Source organism: Cetorhinus maximus, chromosome 5 (assembly GCF_964194155.1).
Source record: "Cetorhinus maximus chromosome 5, sCetMax3.hap1.1, whole genome shotgun sequence".
Classification (NCBI taxonomy): domain Eukaryota; kingdom Metazoa; phylum Chordata; class Chondrichthyes; order Lamniformes; family Cetorhinidae; genus Cetorhinus; species Cetorhinus maximus.
The window spans coordinates 3358435-3373746 of NC_135883.1; the positions used below are offsets into that span (position 1 = coordinate 3358435).

A 15312-nucleotide genomic window follows, 5' to 3' on the forward strand; every position below is an offset into this window, starting at 1 on the left:
ATCCTAATTTGCATGTTCATATATACTTATTTAAATAAAATCTATGTCCCCAATATTTTAAGAGCATGAAACTGGGAGAATTGATTGACAACTCATCACATACCTAATGATTGCTGCAGATGCGAATTCTGTCACTGATCTGGTTTGATTTTTTATTCATTCATGGGATGTGGGTGTCACTGGCTAGGCCAGCATTTATTGCGCATCCCTAATTGCCCTTGAGAAAGTAAGTAATATATTCCATTTACATAAACTGGGAACTGTTTGCACCTTGGCAAAACAGTCCGATCACTTGCCTAGCATTTCTGTATTTTATAGTTTGATTTTGTGCATTACTCTAATTGGCTAAGATAAAATCTAGTTTTAAATAAAAACAGAAAATGCTGGAAAAACTCAGTAGGCCTGACAACATCTGTGGAGAGTGAAACAGTTATTTGTTTCAGCAACAGCTGTTGTGCTATCTATCCAGCACTCTGACATCCGCATGCTTTTTGTAATGAATGGAGTTCAGATTTTATCATTCTATGACCTGAGAAGCAGCAAACTCCACTATTCTATAGGGGTTCCATTGACAATTTTCTTGTAATTGGGGTTCGTGTTATAAAATGGCCTAGAAGGTTCTCTTGAGAACCTGCACAAAAAGACACTTGTTCACTATCTTCCTTGGTTTTCACCCCTACAGCCTCCTATCACATGTTGAGCTGCTGTTTGTGATATCTGCTACCTGTTCCCTACCTTCCTGAATCCTGTGCATTTGCTCTTGCTATTTGTAAATACAGATAAGAAAGGGATCAGCCATAATCTAAGTGAATGACAGAACAGGCCAAAGGGACTGAATGTCCTATTCCTGATCCTTCCTATGTTTGACTTCATGATTGAAACAAACGCTTCTCCTTGGTACTCCTGCCTTTACTGACTGACATATACAATTGCACATGACTTCAGCGAAGGGGAAGAGGAAGAGGAGAACAGAAGCGAATAGCAAATGAAGTTATGCTGTAAAAAAAAGCAAGGTGACAAGAAAAACAAGAACAGAAAAAGTGAAAGGAGAAAAAAAGGACGCGGGGAGAAAGAAAAGCAAAGACAGAAAGGGATGAGCGCCTGGCGGGGTTTGTTGGCAGATTGCAAGCTGTTGTTACTGCGCATTTGGCTATTGGATCATTGGGTTGGGAGAAATGAAGGATTATTCATAGTTCCCTTTGGTGTAGAAAAGCTGGTGTACCTCAAATTGAGTGTTAAAAAATAATCTTAAAGGAGTTGCTATTAGGTTGCCTGCAGAAGTATTCAATGCATCAAAGAAATGGATCTTGTGTTATCTTTGCTGACCAGAATAGTCTGTGCTCTGGCCTTATCAGTGTTGCTATTTTTTGCAGACTGAGCTGAGTGACGGTATTGCAATGCTGGTGGCAGGAAATGACAGAATCCAAGCCATCGTTACTCAGCTGGAAGAGATTTGTAAAACCATTGAGGTGAGTAGACCTACACCAATATATTTGTAACTAAAGCTGTGAAATGATGACTCCCTTTGAGTTATTATCCATTAGATGGCCCTCAAGAAGTGTCTAATTCAATTAATAAAAACTCCAAGCCTACAGTAGTTGTCAATCCCATTCTTCTATTATTCCTGTGTTCCCTGGTTTATATTGGTTCCCATTCCAGTAAGGCTTCATTTTGAAATTCTCACACTTGTTTTCAAATCCCTTCCTGGTCTCACTCCTCCCCCCTCTCTGTAAACTCCTCCAGTCCCGCAACTCTCCAAAATCATAACAAACTTCCACTTCCGAATCCCTCACATCCCCAATGATATTTGCTCTATCATTCATGGCCATGTTTTCAGTTACCTCAGCCCCAAACTCTGGAATTCCCTCCCGCTGCCTCTCTAAATCGTTGTTCTCTTTTAAAATTCTCTGTCAGTCTTTTTAACCAAGTTTTTAGTCACCCATCTTAATGTCTCCTCCTATGGCTCAGTGTCAAATTTTGTTTGGTAACACTCCTGTGCAGTGCCTTAACACACTTTATTATGGTTAAAAACATTATGAAAATGCAAGCTGCTGTACAGTGTCAATGCGTAAGGAGCAGTATTGTTTGGGTTTGTCATTAGCTACCATTTCCTTGCAAACATTTGGCAGCCAGGAGTCTTTAAGTCAATTGATGAAAGGACAAATAAAAAACAGTCAAGGGCCTGGGGCACTGTGTCTTTTTAGATATGTCAGATCTATTCAATGTGTTATTTCATATAATAGTAAAGGTAATATCAGTGCCATGCAGGTGGTACTCTGCAAAAGGGCAGCATGAAGCTCTCCAGCATTATAGAGGTGCGGCTGAAATTTACCTCTTTAAACACAGAATGAGTTATTTTGTTTCATCGCATATTTTAGTATGGTACATCAAAACCAGACCATTAAAATGCAAGTCTATTTTTTCGTATCATTTTAAAAAGCTGCAGACATCAAAGTGCTGATATCTCAAAATCCCAACAAAGTACAGCATAGCTTCCCAAATTTAAACTTTGAACTGTGGCTTTCCTGTGCCATGTCCAAAACTAAAACCAGTCTTAACCTATTTTCTATTTCAGAATGTGCTATAAACAGAGCAAATTCTGCCTTCCTACAATTTGCTTCCTTCTGATTTAAATAAAATATTATTTTGCCATTAACATTTTGACAGATTATGTATGAAAAGGAAAATTTATTTTTGTGGATAGTTGAAAACGTTTGACCTCAAGGCAGCTACTAACCTTAGCGACTCTTTAAAGTCACAGAGTGAATGTTGGAAATATATTTAATAAAAAATGTCCAAGTCTGGTATTAATAAGATAAATGATGTAGTAATCTCATTAGGTATATTGCAATGATTTAACAATGAATTTAGTAACTGAAAAAGATTACAGTCAATAACAAAAGAGAAAATGATGCTTGGCATATTGGATGACGAGTTCATTGAAGCATAAGACAATGGCAGAATATTTCCTATAGCTCCTGAATGCATAGGGTGTGTGTTACCCATAGATTCGTTGTTCAACATGAACTACTTTGTCACTCACTATGAATTAATAGTTTTGGTGTGTTTGCATGTTAAATTGTGAATTTTTCCTTTTCTTCTCTCATTTCTTTTATTTTCATCAGTATAGAAACAGGCCAGCTGGCTCTCCAAGTTTGTGCCTGTGTTTCTCTCCACGTGAATTATCTAGTCTTGTTTTTTGTCAAAACATGCTAGTATCCCCCTTTTTAAGCAATGTTTAAAAGACTGAGCTCTGCAGCAGTGAATTCCAGGTCTTATCCATTCTTTAAACATTTATTCTGACCTCCCCTTTTAATTATTTTCGTTATTATTGTTAATTCGTACTTATTGACATACAGCTAGCCAATGGAAACAATCTATTTACCCGACTATAACTCATAATATTATAGTCACTTCATGTATGTCTCAACTCCAGAGGAAAAAAATACTAAGGGCAGAATTGTTCCCTTGTCAGGTAAGTGGGTGCCAGTCCTGAACCAGAGTAAAATAGTGCACGATGACGTTGGGCAATCATCCCCATGTTATCACACACCCTCACAATATTTCGCTCGGTGGGTGCGCATGAGAGGCGGCAGTGCGCCCACCGACATTTAAGAGGCGTGTTAAGGCCCTTAGTCAATTAATTAAACAAATTTTTTGCTGCTCGTCCAACCATTTGATTGGTGGACAGGCGAATAGGCCAAGCGGCCTTTGCATTTTTTGCAAAGCCTCATGCACGGGTGGGATGAGGTTTCAACCAGTGATTTTAAAAAAACACTCATTTCTAACACGTCCCTGCTCATGTGACGGAGTCACACGAGGGGACATGTTTTTGACATTTTTAAATTCTCTATTTATGTTTTTAAAATCCTTCAGCTCCCTGAGGCATTTCTGTGCCTTCAAGGAGCTTTCCGTGCACTCAGCCGCGCCCATGTGGCATTTGGGAGCTCACTCACCCTCCCACTCCCCACCCTGGCAGCACTGAGCATTTCAGGGCACAGTTCACACCGACCGGCCGTTAACTGGTCATCCAGCGTGAAATGGCAGCCGGGACCCGATCGCGGGAGGCGGGCAGTTTCACACAAGCTCTCGGGCCTGCCTGCCACCCCCAACCGACAAGGTAAAAGACCTGCCCTAACTTTTTAAACCTCTCTACTCTGGTTTGCAATCCCATTTCCCTGCATGGAAGGTTGGTCAGCTCAGTCGGTTCGATAGCTCGAGTGTGGTGCAGAATGATGCCAACAGCGTGGGTCCAGTCCCCATGGTGGCTGTGGTAGCTCATGGAGGCCTGCCTACTGAGCATGGTTCATGCTTGATACAGGGGTGGTGCCCCACCAGCTATAAAACTACCTGTCCCTTTCTAATAGAGAGGGATACCTATGGTTCCTCATGGACTGTGGCTAAAATTACTTCACCTCATTACATCCTATTGAATCCAATTTTGTATTGTCGACTCTTATAATTTGCCATGGAATAAATAAAGCTAACTAACTTAAGTCCCTGGCTTAGCCCTGCCTCTTCCTTTGAAAAGCGAATCATTTTTGCCATCCTTTAGTTCTGTAGCGTAATATTTCATCCCTTCATCAATAGGTCCTGAAGATGCCGGTGGTGAGAGGTGTTTTGGTGGTGGGTGGGCCGCTGCAGTGGCAGCTGGTGCTGGAACCAAAGGTTTCTGTCAGCAATGGGATAAATGATGGGCTCTCCTCCTGAAAGGTTTCTGCTGAGAAGGGGCTAAGACAGCTGAAGGCCTTTTCACCAACTTGGCCCTGAAATTGTAGTTACTGAGTAAAGCAGAGGATTGAGCATTTACTTGGCTTAGTTTGGGGGGTGTGGTGGGCAGTGGGTAGCGATAAGCATTGACAACATGATATCCTCATAATGCAGCTGCATATTAAAGGGTTGAAGGCAACGAACATTCTGGATTTAAAAGTGAGAAATTGTTTCAAGAAAGTGTGCGATTTGGTTAAATTTGTTAGGACCCAGCCCCAGGTCAGGTTCCCCAAAGTTGTTGATCAAGACGAGACCCCTCAACTTGTCACCGTCTGGCTGGAATACCCCCAAATTGTAAACCTCGGGTGAGGAGGGATGAACTGGCTCCCGCCCCCCACCCCTCCCTCACCCCCCTCCCACACACCCCCTCCCACACACCCCCTCCCACATCCCCCCCTCCCACAACCCCCTCCCACACCCCCCCTCCCACACCCCCCCTCCACCCACATCCCCCCCACCCACATCCCCCCCACCCACATCCCCCCCACCCACATCCCCCCCACCCACATCCCCCCCACCCACATCCCCCCCACCCACATCCCCCCCTCCCACACACCCCCTCCCACACACCCCCTCCCACACACCCCCCCCACCCACATCCCCCCCACCCACATCCCCCCCACCCACATCCCCCCCACCCACACACCCCCTCCCACATCCCCCCCTCCCACACACCCCCTCCCACACACCCCCTCCCACACACCCCCTCCCACACACCCCCTCCCACATCCCCCCCTCCCACACACCCCCTCCCTCACCCCCCTCCCACACACCCCCTCCCACACACCCCCCCCACCCACATCCCCCCCACCCACATCCCCCCCACCCACACACCCCCTCCCTCACCCCCCTCCCACACACCCCCTCCCACACACCCCCCCCACCCACATCCCCCCCACCCACACACCCCCTCCCACACACCCCCCCCCACCCACATCCCCCCCACCCACACACCCCCTCCCACATCCCCCCCACCCACACACCCCCTCCCACATCCCCCCCTCCCACATCCCCCCCTCCCACACCCCCCCTCCCACACCCCCCCTCCCACACACCCCCTCCCACACACCCCCTCCCACACACCCCCCCCACCCACATCCCCCCCACCCACATCCCCCCCACCCACATCCCCCCCACCCACACACCCCTCCCACACACCCCCTCCCACACACCCCCTCCCACACACCCCCCCCACCCTCATCCCCCCCACCCACATCCCCCCCACCCACACACCCCCTCCCACACACCCCCCCCACCCACATCCCCCCCACCCACATCCCCCCCACCCACACACCCCCTCCCACATCCCCCTCCCACCCACATCCCCCCCACCCACATCCCCCCCACCCACACACCCCCTCCCACATCCCCCCCTCCCACAACCCCCTCCCACACCCCCCCTCCCACACCCCCCCTCCCACACACCCCCTCCCACATCCCCCCCTCCCACATCCCCCCTCCCACACCCCCCCTCCCACATCCCCCCCTCCCACAACCCCCTCCCACACCCCCCCTCCCACACCCCCCCTCCCACACACCCCCTCCCACACACCCCCCACCACCCACATCCCCCCCACCCACATCCCCCCCACCCACATCCCCCCCACCCACACACCCCCTCCCACATCCCCCCTCCCACATCCCCCTCCCACATCCCCCCCTCCCACAACCCCCTCCCACACCTCCCCTCCCACACCCCCCCTCCCACACACCCCCTCCCACATCCCCCCTCCCACATCCCCCCTCCCACACCCCCCCTCCCACACCGCCCCTCCCACACCCCCCCTCCCACAACCCCCCTCCTACACCCCCCCTCCCACACACCCCCTCCCACATCCCCCCTCCCACACCCCCCCTCCCACACCCCACCTCCCACACCACCGCGCGCGCGCCCCCCCCCCCACCCCCCACACCTTCTGTTGGCCGCAATAAGATTTAATCTAAAAAGGATCCCTTTCGCAGATACCTTTACCCCAGCCCTGACCGTTCTGGTTTTAAAGGGACCAATTTGATCAGTCTTGAGTTAAAGGTAAGAGTAAGTTTATTAACTACTAAAGGTAAGAAAGGAGAAGGCACATGCATATACGGTCACACAGATTAAAAGTAAGAATTTAGCTTGAAGTAAGTGAAGTAAAAAGGTATATGGAACAGTCCTTGACTCATGGGGAGTAGGTGATTGAGGTGCTGTGGCTGTTGCAATTCGAGATTCCAGTAGAATTGACTCCGGTAGATGAATAATCAGCTTCGAGGTCCCAGTACAGTTGACTCCAGTGGACGAATAGTTGGTTTCGAGGTTCCAGTACAGTTGACTCCAGTGGACGAATAGCCGGTTTCGAGGTTCCAGTAGAGTTGACTCCGGTAGAGAGGGAGAAAGATCAGGATACCTGCAAAATGGCGATTTTTAGGGGTGCTGTATGTGGCTGTTAATTCGGAGTCAAACTTGCAGCACTTGCTCCCTCTCAGACACCCACCAACAGACAGACACCAGGACAGCTTTTCAGTTCAGTTTTAACCCCTCCTCTGTATATTTCAAGTGGGAAGTGAATTCACAAACCTGTCCGGTCATTGCTCACAGGATTTCTTGATGAGCTGATACTCATCTCCCATTATGTCCCATTGTCTCTACCAGAGGATGTCTTTAGAAGTACCTTGTCTGGCAACAGGGTGGGGTTCCATTACCAGTTAGGGAGTCGCCCTGCAACATTCCAGCCAGTGGCATGTGTGCATTTTAAAAACTCAGGTCTTATTTTTAAAGTCCAATATTTCTGGATACAATTTGGTGTTTTTCCTTCATTATCGTGACAAAAATGTATTGTTTTTGATAAGTAGCAGGGGACAGAGTGTTCGGGCATTCTAACTAAAGGCAGGGTTGAGAAGGTTTCTGGTTCTATTGCTGAAAGCCACAAGACATCCTGGTGCATGTTGGTGATTCAAGCTGGAGAACAATTCACAACAATTATTTTATTATTCACACCGTTAGACAAAGACTTAAATATTAAACCCCTACCAGTACAATTAACCCCTACTATGCGGGGCACCAGACTGGGTGATTCAATGATTGCCAAGGTGTGACACCCTTAACATTGAATTATGCCTCTCTCATAATATCAAATTTTACCAATACATTAATGCTAAAAGGTTAGTTAAGGAAAAAATGAGACCTATCAGAGATGAAGATGGAAACTTGTGTGTAGATGCAGAGGCTGTGGGAAGGGTTTTGAATGAATATTTTGTCTCCGTGTTTACAAAGGAAAGGGAGGATGTAGATATAGTAGTCCAGGAGGAACACTGCGAGATATTGGACGGGATAGTCATAAAGAGAGAGGAAGTACTCGAAGGGTTGAAATCCTTGAAAGTTGATAAGTCACCAGGGCCAGATGGATTGTTTCTGAGGCTGCTGAAGGAAGTCAGGGAGGAGATAGCAGATGCTCTGAGGATGATTTTCCAATCTTCACTAGATACAGGGGAGGTACCGGAGGACTGGAGAAATGCAAACGTAGTTCCATTGTTTAAAAAGGGATCAAAGGAAATGCCAAACAATTATAGGCCAGTTAGCCTTACATCGGTGGTGAGCAAATTAGTAGAATCAATCCTGAGAGATAGAATTAACTGTCATATGGAAAGGCATGGACTAGTCAGGGATGGTCAGCATGGATTTGTTAAAAGAAGGTCTTGCCTCACAAATTTGATTGAATTCTTTGAGGAAGTGACAAGAAGGGTTGATGAAGGTAGTGCAGTGGATGTTGTGTACATGGATTTTAGCAAGGCATTTGACAAGGTCCCGCATGGCAAATTGGTCAGGAAAGTAAAATCCCATAGGATTCAGGGTAATGTGGCAAACTGGATAAAAGGTTGGCTTTGTAACAGGAAACAAAGGGTAATGGTCGATGGATGCCCTTGTGAATGGAAAGTTGTCTCAAGTGGCATTCCACAGGGCTCAGTGTTGGGACCCTTGCTGTTTGTGTTATATATTAATGATTTGGATGTGAACGTGGGGGCCACGATTGGTAAATTTGCAGATGACACAAAGATTGGCCGAGTAGTGGATAGTGTAGAGGATAGCCATAATCTCCAAAACGATATAGATGGGTTGGTGGAGTGGGTGGTAAAGTGGCAGATGAATTTTAACATAGAGAAGTGTGAGGTCATATATTTAGGGAGGTCAAACAGTTACAGGGATTACACAATAAATGGGAATATACTAAGAGGGGTAGATGAAGTGAGAGATCTTGGCGTATAAGTACACAGGTCCCTGAAGGCAGCGGTTCAAGTAGACAAGGTTGTAAAGAAGGCATATGGAATGCTCTCCTTCATTGGCAGAGGTATAGAATATAAAAGTAAGGATATAATGTTGGAATTGTATAAAACACTGGTGAGGCCACAACTGGAGTATTGTGTGCAGTTTCTAGTCACCACATTACAGGAAGGACGTAATAGCTCTGGAGAGAGTGCAGAGGAGGTTTACAAGAATGTTGCCAGGGTTAGAAAAGTGTAGCTACGAGGAGATTGGATAGGTTGGGGTTATTTTCCCTAGAACAAAGAAGGCTGAGAGGTGACTTGATTGAGGTGTACAAAATTATGAAGGGAATAGTTGAGTGGACAGGATTAAATTGTTTCCCTTGATGGAGAATCCTAGAACCAGGGGACATAGATTCAAGATAAGTGGCAGAAAGTGTAAGGGGAACATGAGGAAGAACTTTTTTATGCAGAGGGTAGTGGGTGTCTGGAATTCGCTGCCCAAGTTGGTGGTAGAGGCAGAAACTTTAAACTCTTTTAAAAAGTACCTGGATCTGCACCTTAAGTGCTGTAAGCTGCAGGGCTATGGGCCGGGTGCAGGAAGGTGGGATTAGAAAGGGCACCTGGGTGTACTCGGGCTGGCAGGGACAAGATGGGCCGAATGGCCTCCTTCTGTGCTGTAACTTTTCTATGGTTCTATGGTTCTAAATTCTGGGAGGCAGCACGCCATTTGGGATTTGTTATTATGGTTTTTGAGCCTGTGTCCAGTCTCCCTATTAGTTTTCCTATTACCAATATGTTCACCCATTTAACTCTTCCCGTGGCCCGTGGGAAACCATACTTTGCCTAGTACAATAGCTTTGATCGTAGCTGCTATTCTTGGGGTCAGCATCTTTGGAATAATATTCAATATTGAAAATTTATTTGTCAAGTTAATATCTTCAGGTTTTCCCTCATTCCTATTCCTCCTCCATCCAGATGACTGATTACCCATACCTCATCCTTATCTTCTGTCACTCTGTCTGCCAGTGTGACAGCAACCTCTTGGAATATGTGTTCCAAAAGCCCATATCCCTCATATACATGATGGAGTGTCCCCTTCTGTTCATATAGCTCAGCAACTTTGAACAGCAGTAAATGAACCGAGGTGAAGTGGAGTGAGGTGGGGTGGGGTGGGTGGGAGGGGGGTGCGTGGGTGGGAGGGGAGTGCGTGGGTGGGTGGGAGGGGTGGGGTGGGAGGTGGGTGGGTGGGTGGGTGGGGTGGGGTGGGAGGGGAGTGCGTGGGTGGGTGGGAGGGGTGGGGTGGGAGGTGGGTGTGTGGGTGGGTGGAGTGGGGTAGGAGGGGGGTGCGTGGGTGGGAGGGGGGTGCGTGGGTGGGTGGGGTGGGGTGGGAGGGGAGTGCGTGGGTCGGTGGGAGGGGTGGGGTGGGAGGGGGGTGTGTGGGTGGGAGGGGTGGGGTGGGAGGGGGGTGCATGGGTGGGAGGTTCATAGGGGGAACCAAGCCATCCTGGAAGTAACACATTCAGTGAGATTTGCATAACTGCCTTTGTGCCCTTTTTAAACGTCTAACGTGTAGAATCACAGAATGGTACAGCACAGAAGAAGATCATTTGGCCCATTGTACCTGTGCTTGCTCAGTCAAAGAGCTATCCAACTATTCGCACTCCCTAATCTTTCCCCATAACCATGTAAATGGAACAAGGTGAGTACAATCCCACCCAACTAGACAACAGTAGATGGCAGATGGTGAGGCCAACCTGTGTCAAAGGCTGCAAACGAGTCGAGAAGGATAAGGAGGGATAATTTATCTTTGTCACAGTCACATAAGCTGTACATGAGACTCATGGTGGTTTCAGAAATGCCTGTCTATCCCTCTGACTATTGAACCCCCTGTGACCGTTACATTTTTACACTTTGCTCTGCCAGCCTTTTACACATGGTGCCAAGGATGCTTTAGACTGCAATCCCTCCCCTCCACTCCCCCAAAGTCTTGTCATCCTCCCCAGTATCCAGTGGTGAAGATCAGTTTGAGAGTGTCACGAGGATTCCTGGATTTCCTGCCTCTTCTTACCCTGCCTGATGGCCACTCAATTACAACCATCCTCAACACCCTGGGGCTGAGGAGTGACCACCTCCTGGAACGAGCACTCCAGGAAATTCTCAGCTTTCAGCACGTGTCCTCCCTTGAATGCAGCTGCTCTTCAAACTCAGAAACCCCAAATTTGAGTGCAAGTGGAGGCATTCCCTTCACACTTGTTTATCTCAGAAACATGAAACAAGCATGTTCCGACTTGGCACAGTATGTGTAGGCAATGGATCTCAGCTGTCCGTCATTTTACTACAAACCTTTCTGTTTACTTTATACATTTTTTTAAGTTTAGATGACAGGTCAGAAGATTGGACAGCATATAAGGAACAGCAAAGGATGGCTAAAATATTAATAAGGAGGGAAAAGTTAGAGTATGGGAGAAAGCTGGCCAGGTATATAAAAACAGATAGTAAGAGTTTCTATAAATATTGAAAAAAGAAACAAGTTAACAAAGTGAGTGTTGGCCCAATGAAAAGTGAGTCTGGAGAATTGATAATGGAAAACAAGAAAGTGGCAGATGAACTGAACAGGTATTTTGCATCATTCTTCACCATAGAGGATACAAATAACATCCCAGAAGCAGCTATAAATCAGGAAATGGAAGGGAGGGAGGAACTCAGGAAAATTACAATCACCAGAGAAGTGGTACTGAATAAATTGTTGGAGCTACGGGTTGACAAGTGCCCGGGTCCTGATGGACTTCATCCTAGGGCCTTAAAAGGAGTGATTAGTGAGATAGTTGAAGCATTGATTTTAATTTTCCAAAACACCCTAGATTTGGAGAAGGTCCCATTAGATTGGAAGATAGAAAATGTAACTCCACTATTCAAAAAGGGGGAGGAGACAGAAAGCGGGAAATGACAGGCCAGTTAGTTTAACATCTGTCATAGGGAAAATGTTAGAAGCTAATATTGAAGAAGTTATAGTAGGGCATTGGGATAAGTTCAAAGTAATCAGGCAGAGTCAATATGGTTTTGTGAAAGATAAATCATGTTTAACCAGTGTATTGGAGTTCTTTGAGGAAATAAAGTGCTGTCAATAAAGGGGAACCGGTGGATGCACTGTACTTAGATTTCCAGAAGACATTTGATGAAGTGCCACATCAGAGGTTATTGAGTAAAATAAAAGCTCATGGTTTGGGGGTAACATATTGGCATAGATAGAAGATTGGCTGGCTAAGTGGAAGCAGAGAGTAGGCATAAATGGGTTTTTTTCAGGCTGACAAGATGTAACTAGTGGTGTGCCACAGGGATCAGTGCTGGGACCTCAACTGTTTACAATTTATATAAATGACTTGGATGAAGGGATGGGTGGGATGGTTGCCAAATTTGTTGATGACACAAAGTTAGGTGGGAAAGTAAATTGTGAAGATGATGTAAGGAGGCTACAAAAAGATATAGATAGGTTAAGTGAGTGCAAAGATCTGGGGTATAATATGGGAAATGTGAAATTGTGCATTTTGGCAGGAAGAATAAAAGAGAAGCATATTATCCAAATGGTAAGAGATTGCAGAGCTCTGAGATGCAGAGGGATCTGGGTATCTGAGTGCATGAATCGCAAAAGGTTAGTATGCAGGTACAGCAGGTAATTAGGAAAGCTAATAGAATGTTATCATTTACTGCAAGAGGAATTGAATACGAAAGTAGGGAGGCTATGCTTCAGTTATACCGAGCACTAGTGAGAACACATCTGGAGTACTGTGTACAGTATTGGTCACCTTATTTAAGAAAGGGGTAAATGCGTTGGAAGCAGTTCAGAGGAGGTTTGCCAAACTAATACGTGTAATGGGCGATTGTCTTATGAGGAAAGGTTGGACAGACTAGGCTTGTATCCACTGGGGTTTAGAAGAGTAAGAGGTGACTTGATTGAAACATATAAGATCCTGAGGGGTCTTGACAGGGTGGATGTGGAGAGGATGTTTTGTCTTTTGCGCAAATCTAGAACTAGGGGTCACTGTTTAAAAATAAGGGGTCATCCATTTAAAATGGAGATGAGGCGAATTTTGTTTTTGAGGATAGCGAGCCTTTGGAACGCTCTTCCTGAAAAGGTGGTGGAAGCAGAGCCTTTGAATATTTTTAAGGCAGAGGTGGATAGATTCTTGGTAAACAAGGGGGTGATAGGTTATCGGGGGTAGGCTGGATGCAGATTTGAGGTTACTATCAGATCAGCCATGATCTTATTGAATGGCGGAGCAGGCTCGAGGGGCCGAATGGCCTTCTCCTCCCTGTTTGTAGGTTTAGGATCCCTTGACTGATTTATTATTTAATTATTTTTGTATACCAGATTTTTAATTAGTGCAATCTGGATCCTTGTAATGTCGGTACCCTCGACCTAATTAATTTTATGCCCTTAAACCTAATTAATTACTGATTATTAACTTTACATTGTTGCCTCTTGGTTTAAATACTTAGCACCTTCTCCCCTCTCTGCACTCCCGCTCTCACTCTGTTCAGCCAAACCAATCAGTCCCGTGTGCACAGCTTTACTGAAACCTGCGCTATGCAAGATATAAACATTTAAACAAATAATGCATGTAGTTAAGTCATTGAGTGTGTTCCTTTCACTGCCTCAGATCCTTCAGTGAGAGGGGGAAACCAAACTAACTTTGTGTCAATTGGAACGAAAGGTCAGTGGGAGTGCTCCTCCTTTCAATGTATTTTTAATATTTCTTTGTCACTTTGTTGCCATGTGGAGACAGGGCCTTTACTTCCTATTGGAAGCCTGACTGAATTACAAGACGCATAACTGGACATCCCTATGGATATTCATATTGCAAATAGTCAAGAGGCCCACAATATGAAGCCGGCTTGACAGCTGCTCCAGTGCTACCCAATCCCAAGGGATCACACTATATGGTCTAGGATGCAGATTCCTCCGTTTGTAACGTGGCTTCCTGAGGTCAGACTGCTCCAATGTGACCTCAAGGGCAGTTTAAATTTAGATCCTCTGCTGTTTACAAGGAGACAGCTAAGCATACACAAGTGTTGGATAACCTGGAGGAGCCTGGCAGAAAGGTGCATGGAGCAACAAAGCTGTTTAAAAGTCAAGGAATCATGATTTTTAACATCCCTGGAATTTCATGGTGTAATCTTATGCCGGATGACAGTGATAGTAAAAGGCGCTGTTAGGTTTCAGTTGGCTATGCACAAGGCCTAAAATGTGGCAACACTTGCTACCTTTACCTCTGATTTTACAGATCTTGAGCTTCATGCACCACGTGCTCCGTGTGCATTTTCTCTTCCCCTCACTTCAGATTTTTTTAAAAACTACATATAGTTAGCAAATGCCATACGTGCACACAGAAGAGCACAAAGGAAAACCTATTGCCTGAGAACCCCGGTAGTGTTCTTTTCCAGAAACCAGAAATGTTGCCTGACATTAAATTCAATGCATAGCTGATTTCAGTTGAGTGGAACTTGCTGCATTGTTTATTAACCTCTTTTTGTATCTAAGGCACTGTTAAACTGAGTTGCGAAACTTAGTATAATATATGTAGATACTTATTCCAGATGGAGTTCAATTTGAAAGTAATGGATGAAACGGGATATGCTGAGGGTAGACATGACTTGCAATCCTAGCCTGTAAATATGCTCTGTGAATCTCTTTATTTGAAATGTTAATCCACTCTGAGGCTGCAGTCAGTGTGGAACTGAAGTCATTGCATTAATATCTGTGGTATGTGCTTACTGCATGAGAGCAATGTATTGCTTTGGATGTAGTAATTGAGCTCATGGCTTTGTTTAAACATTATTTACCAATGTATTCTTAAGTCTCATGAAAATGTACTGTAATAATCCACATTACAACAATTCAATCTAGTATATTTGATTTACCTGATTCCTGATACCTGATTCCTCTTTTGATCATTGTATATAGAAATTCAAATTTTTATTTTATAAAATTTTATTTCAATTTTAAAAGCTGATGTTATATTTGAATAAGTGAAAATACATTTGGACTAGCTGAACAAATGAATTTCATTTTAAAGGAGGAAATTAACTTAATAGTATGGTGTAAAAATTACTTCCAGATAACTTTGCTAAGGATGATTAAATAAATGTTTACTTTTAACTTGTAGCTATGTAAGTGAAGTGGATTTCATATTTGTTAATAATTTTGAGAGTCCCAATTTTTACATTTTGCCCAAAATCATATTGAGGATCTGGTTTCTGCTTTTAAGTGTTGTGCACTGAATGTAAAACAAAAGAGAGAGAGCA

General features: G+C 45.3%; 1 protein-coding gene across 1 annotated transcript in view; it reads left to right on the forward strand.

Moving 5' to 3' along the window:
- trim54 (tripartite motif containing 54) overlaps nucleotides 1–15312 on the forward strand; it is a 93161-nt gene that overhangs the window by 3594 nt on the left and 74255 nt on the right. The window contains exon 4 of the mRNA XM_078541433.1: nucleotides 1374–1469. Within this exon, the coding sequence (XP_078397559.1) occupies nucleotides 1374–1469 (96 nt within the window). The remainder of the gene's footprint in view (nucleotides 1–1373; nucleotides 1470–15312) is intronic.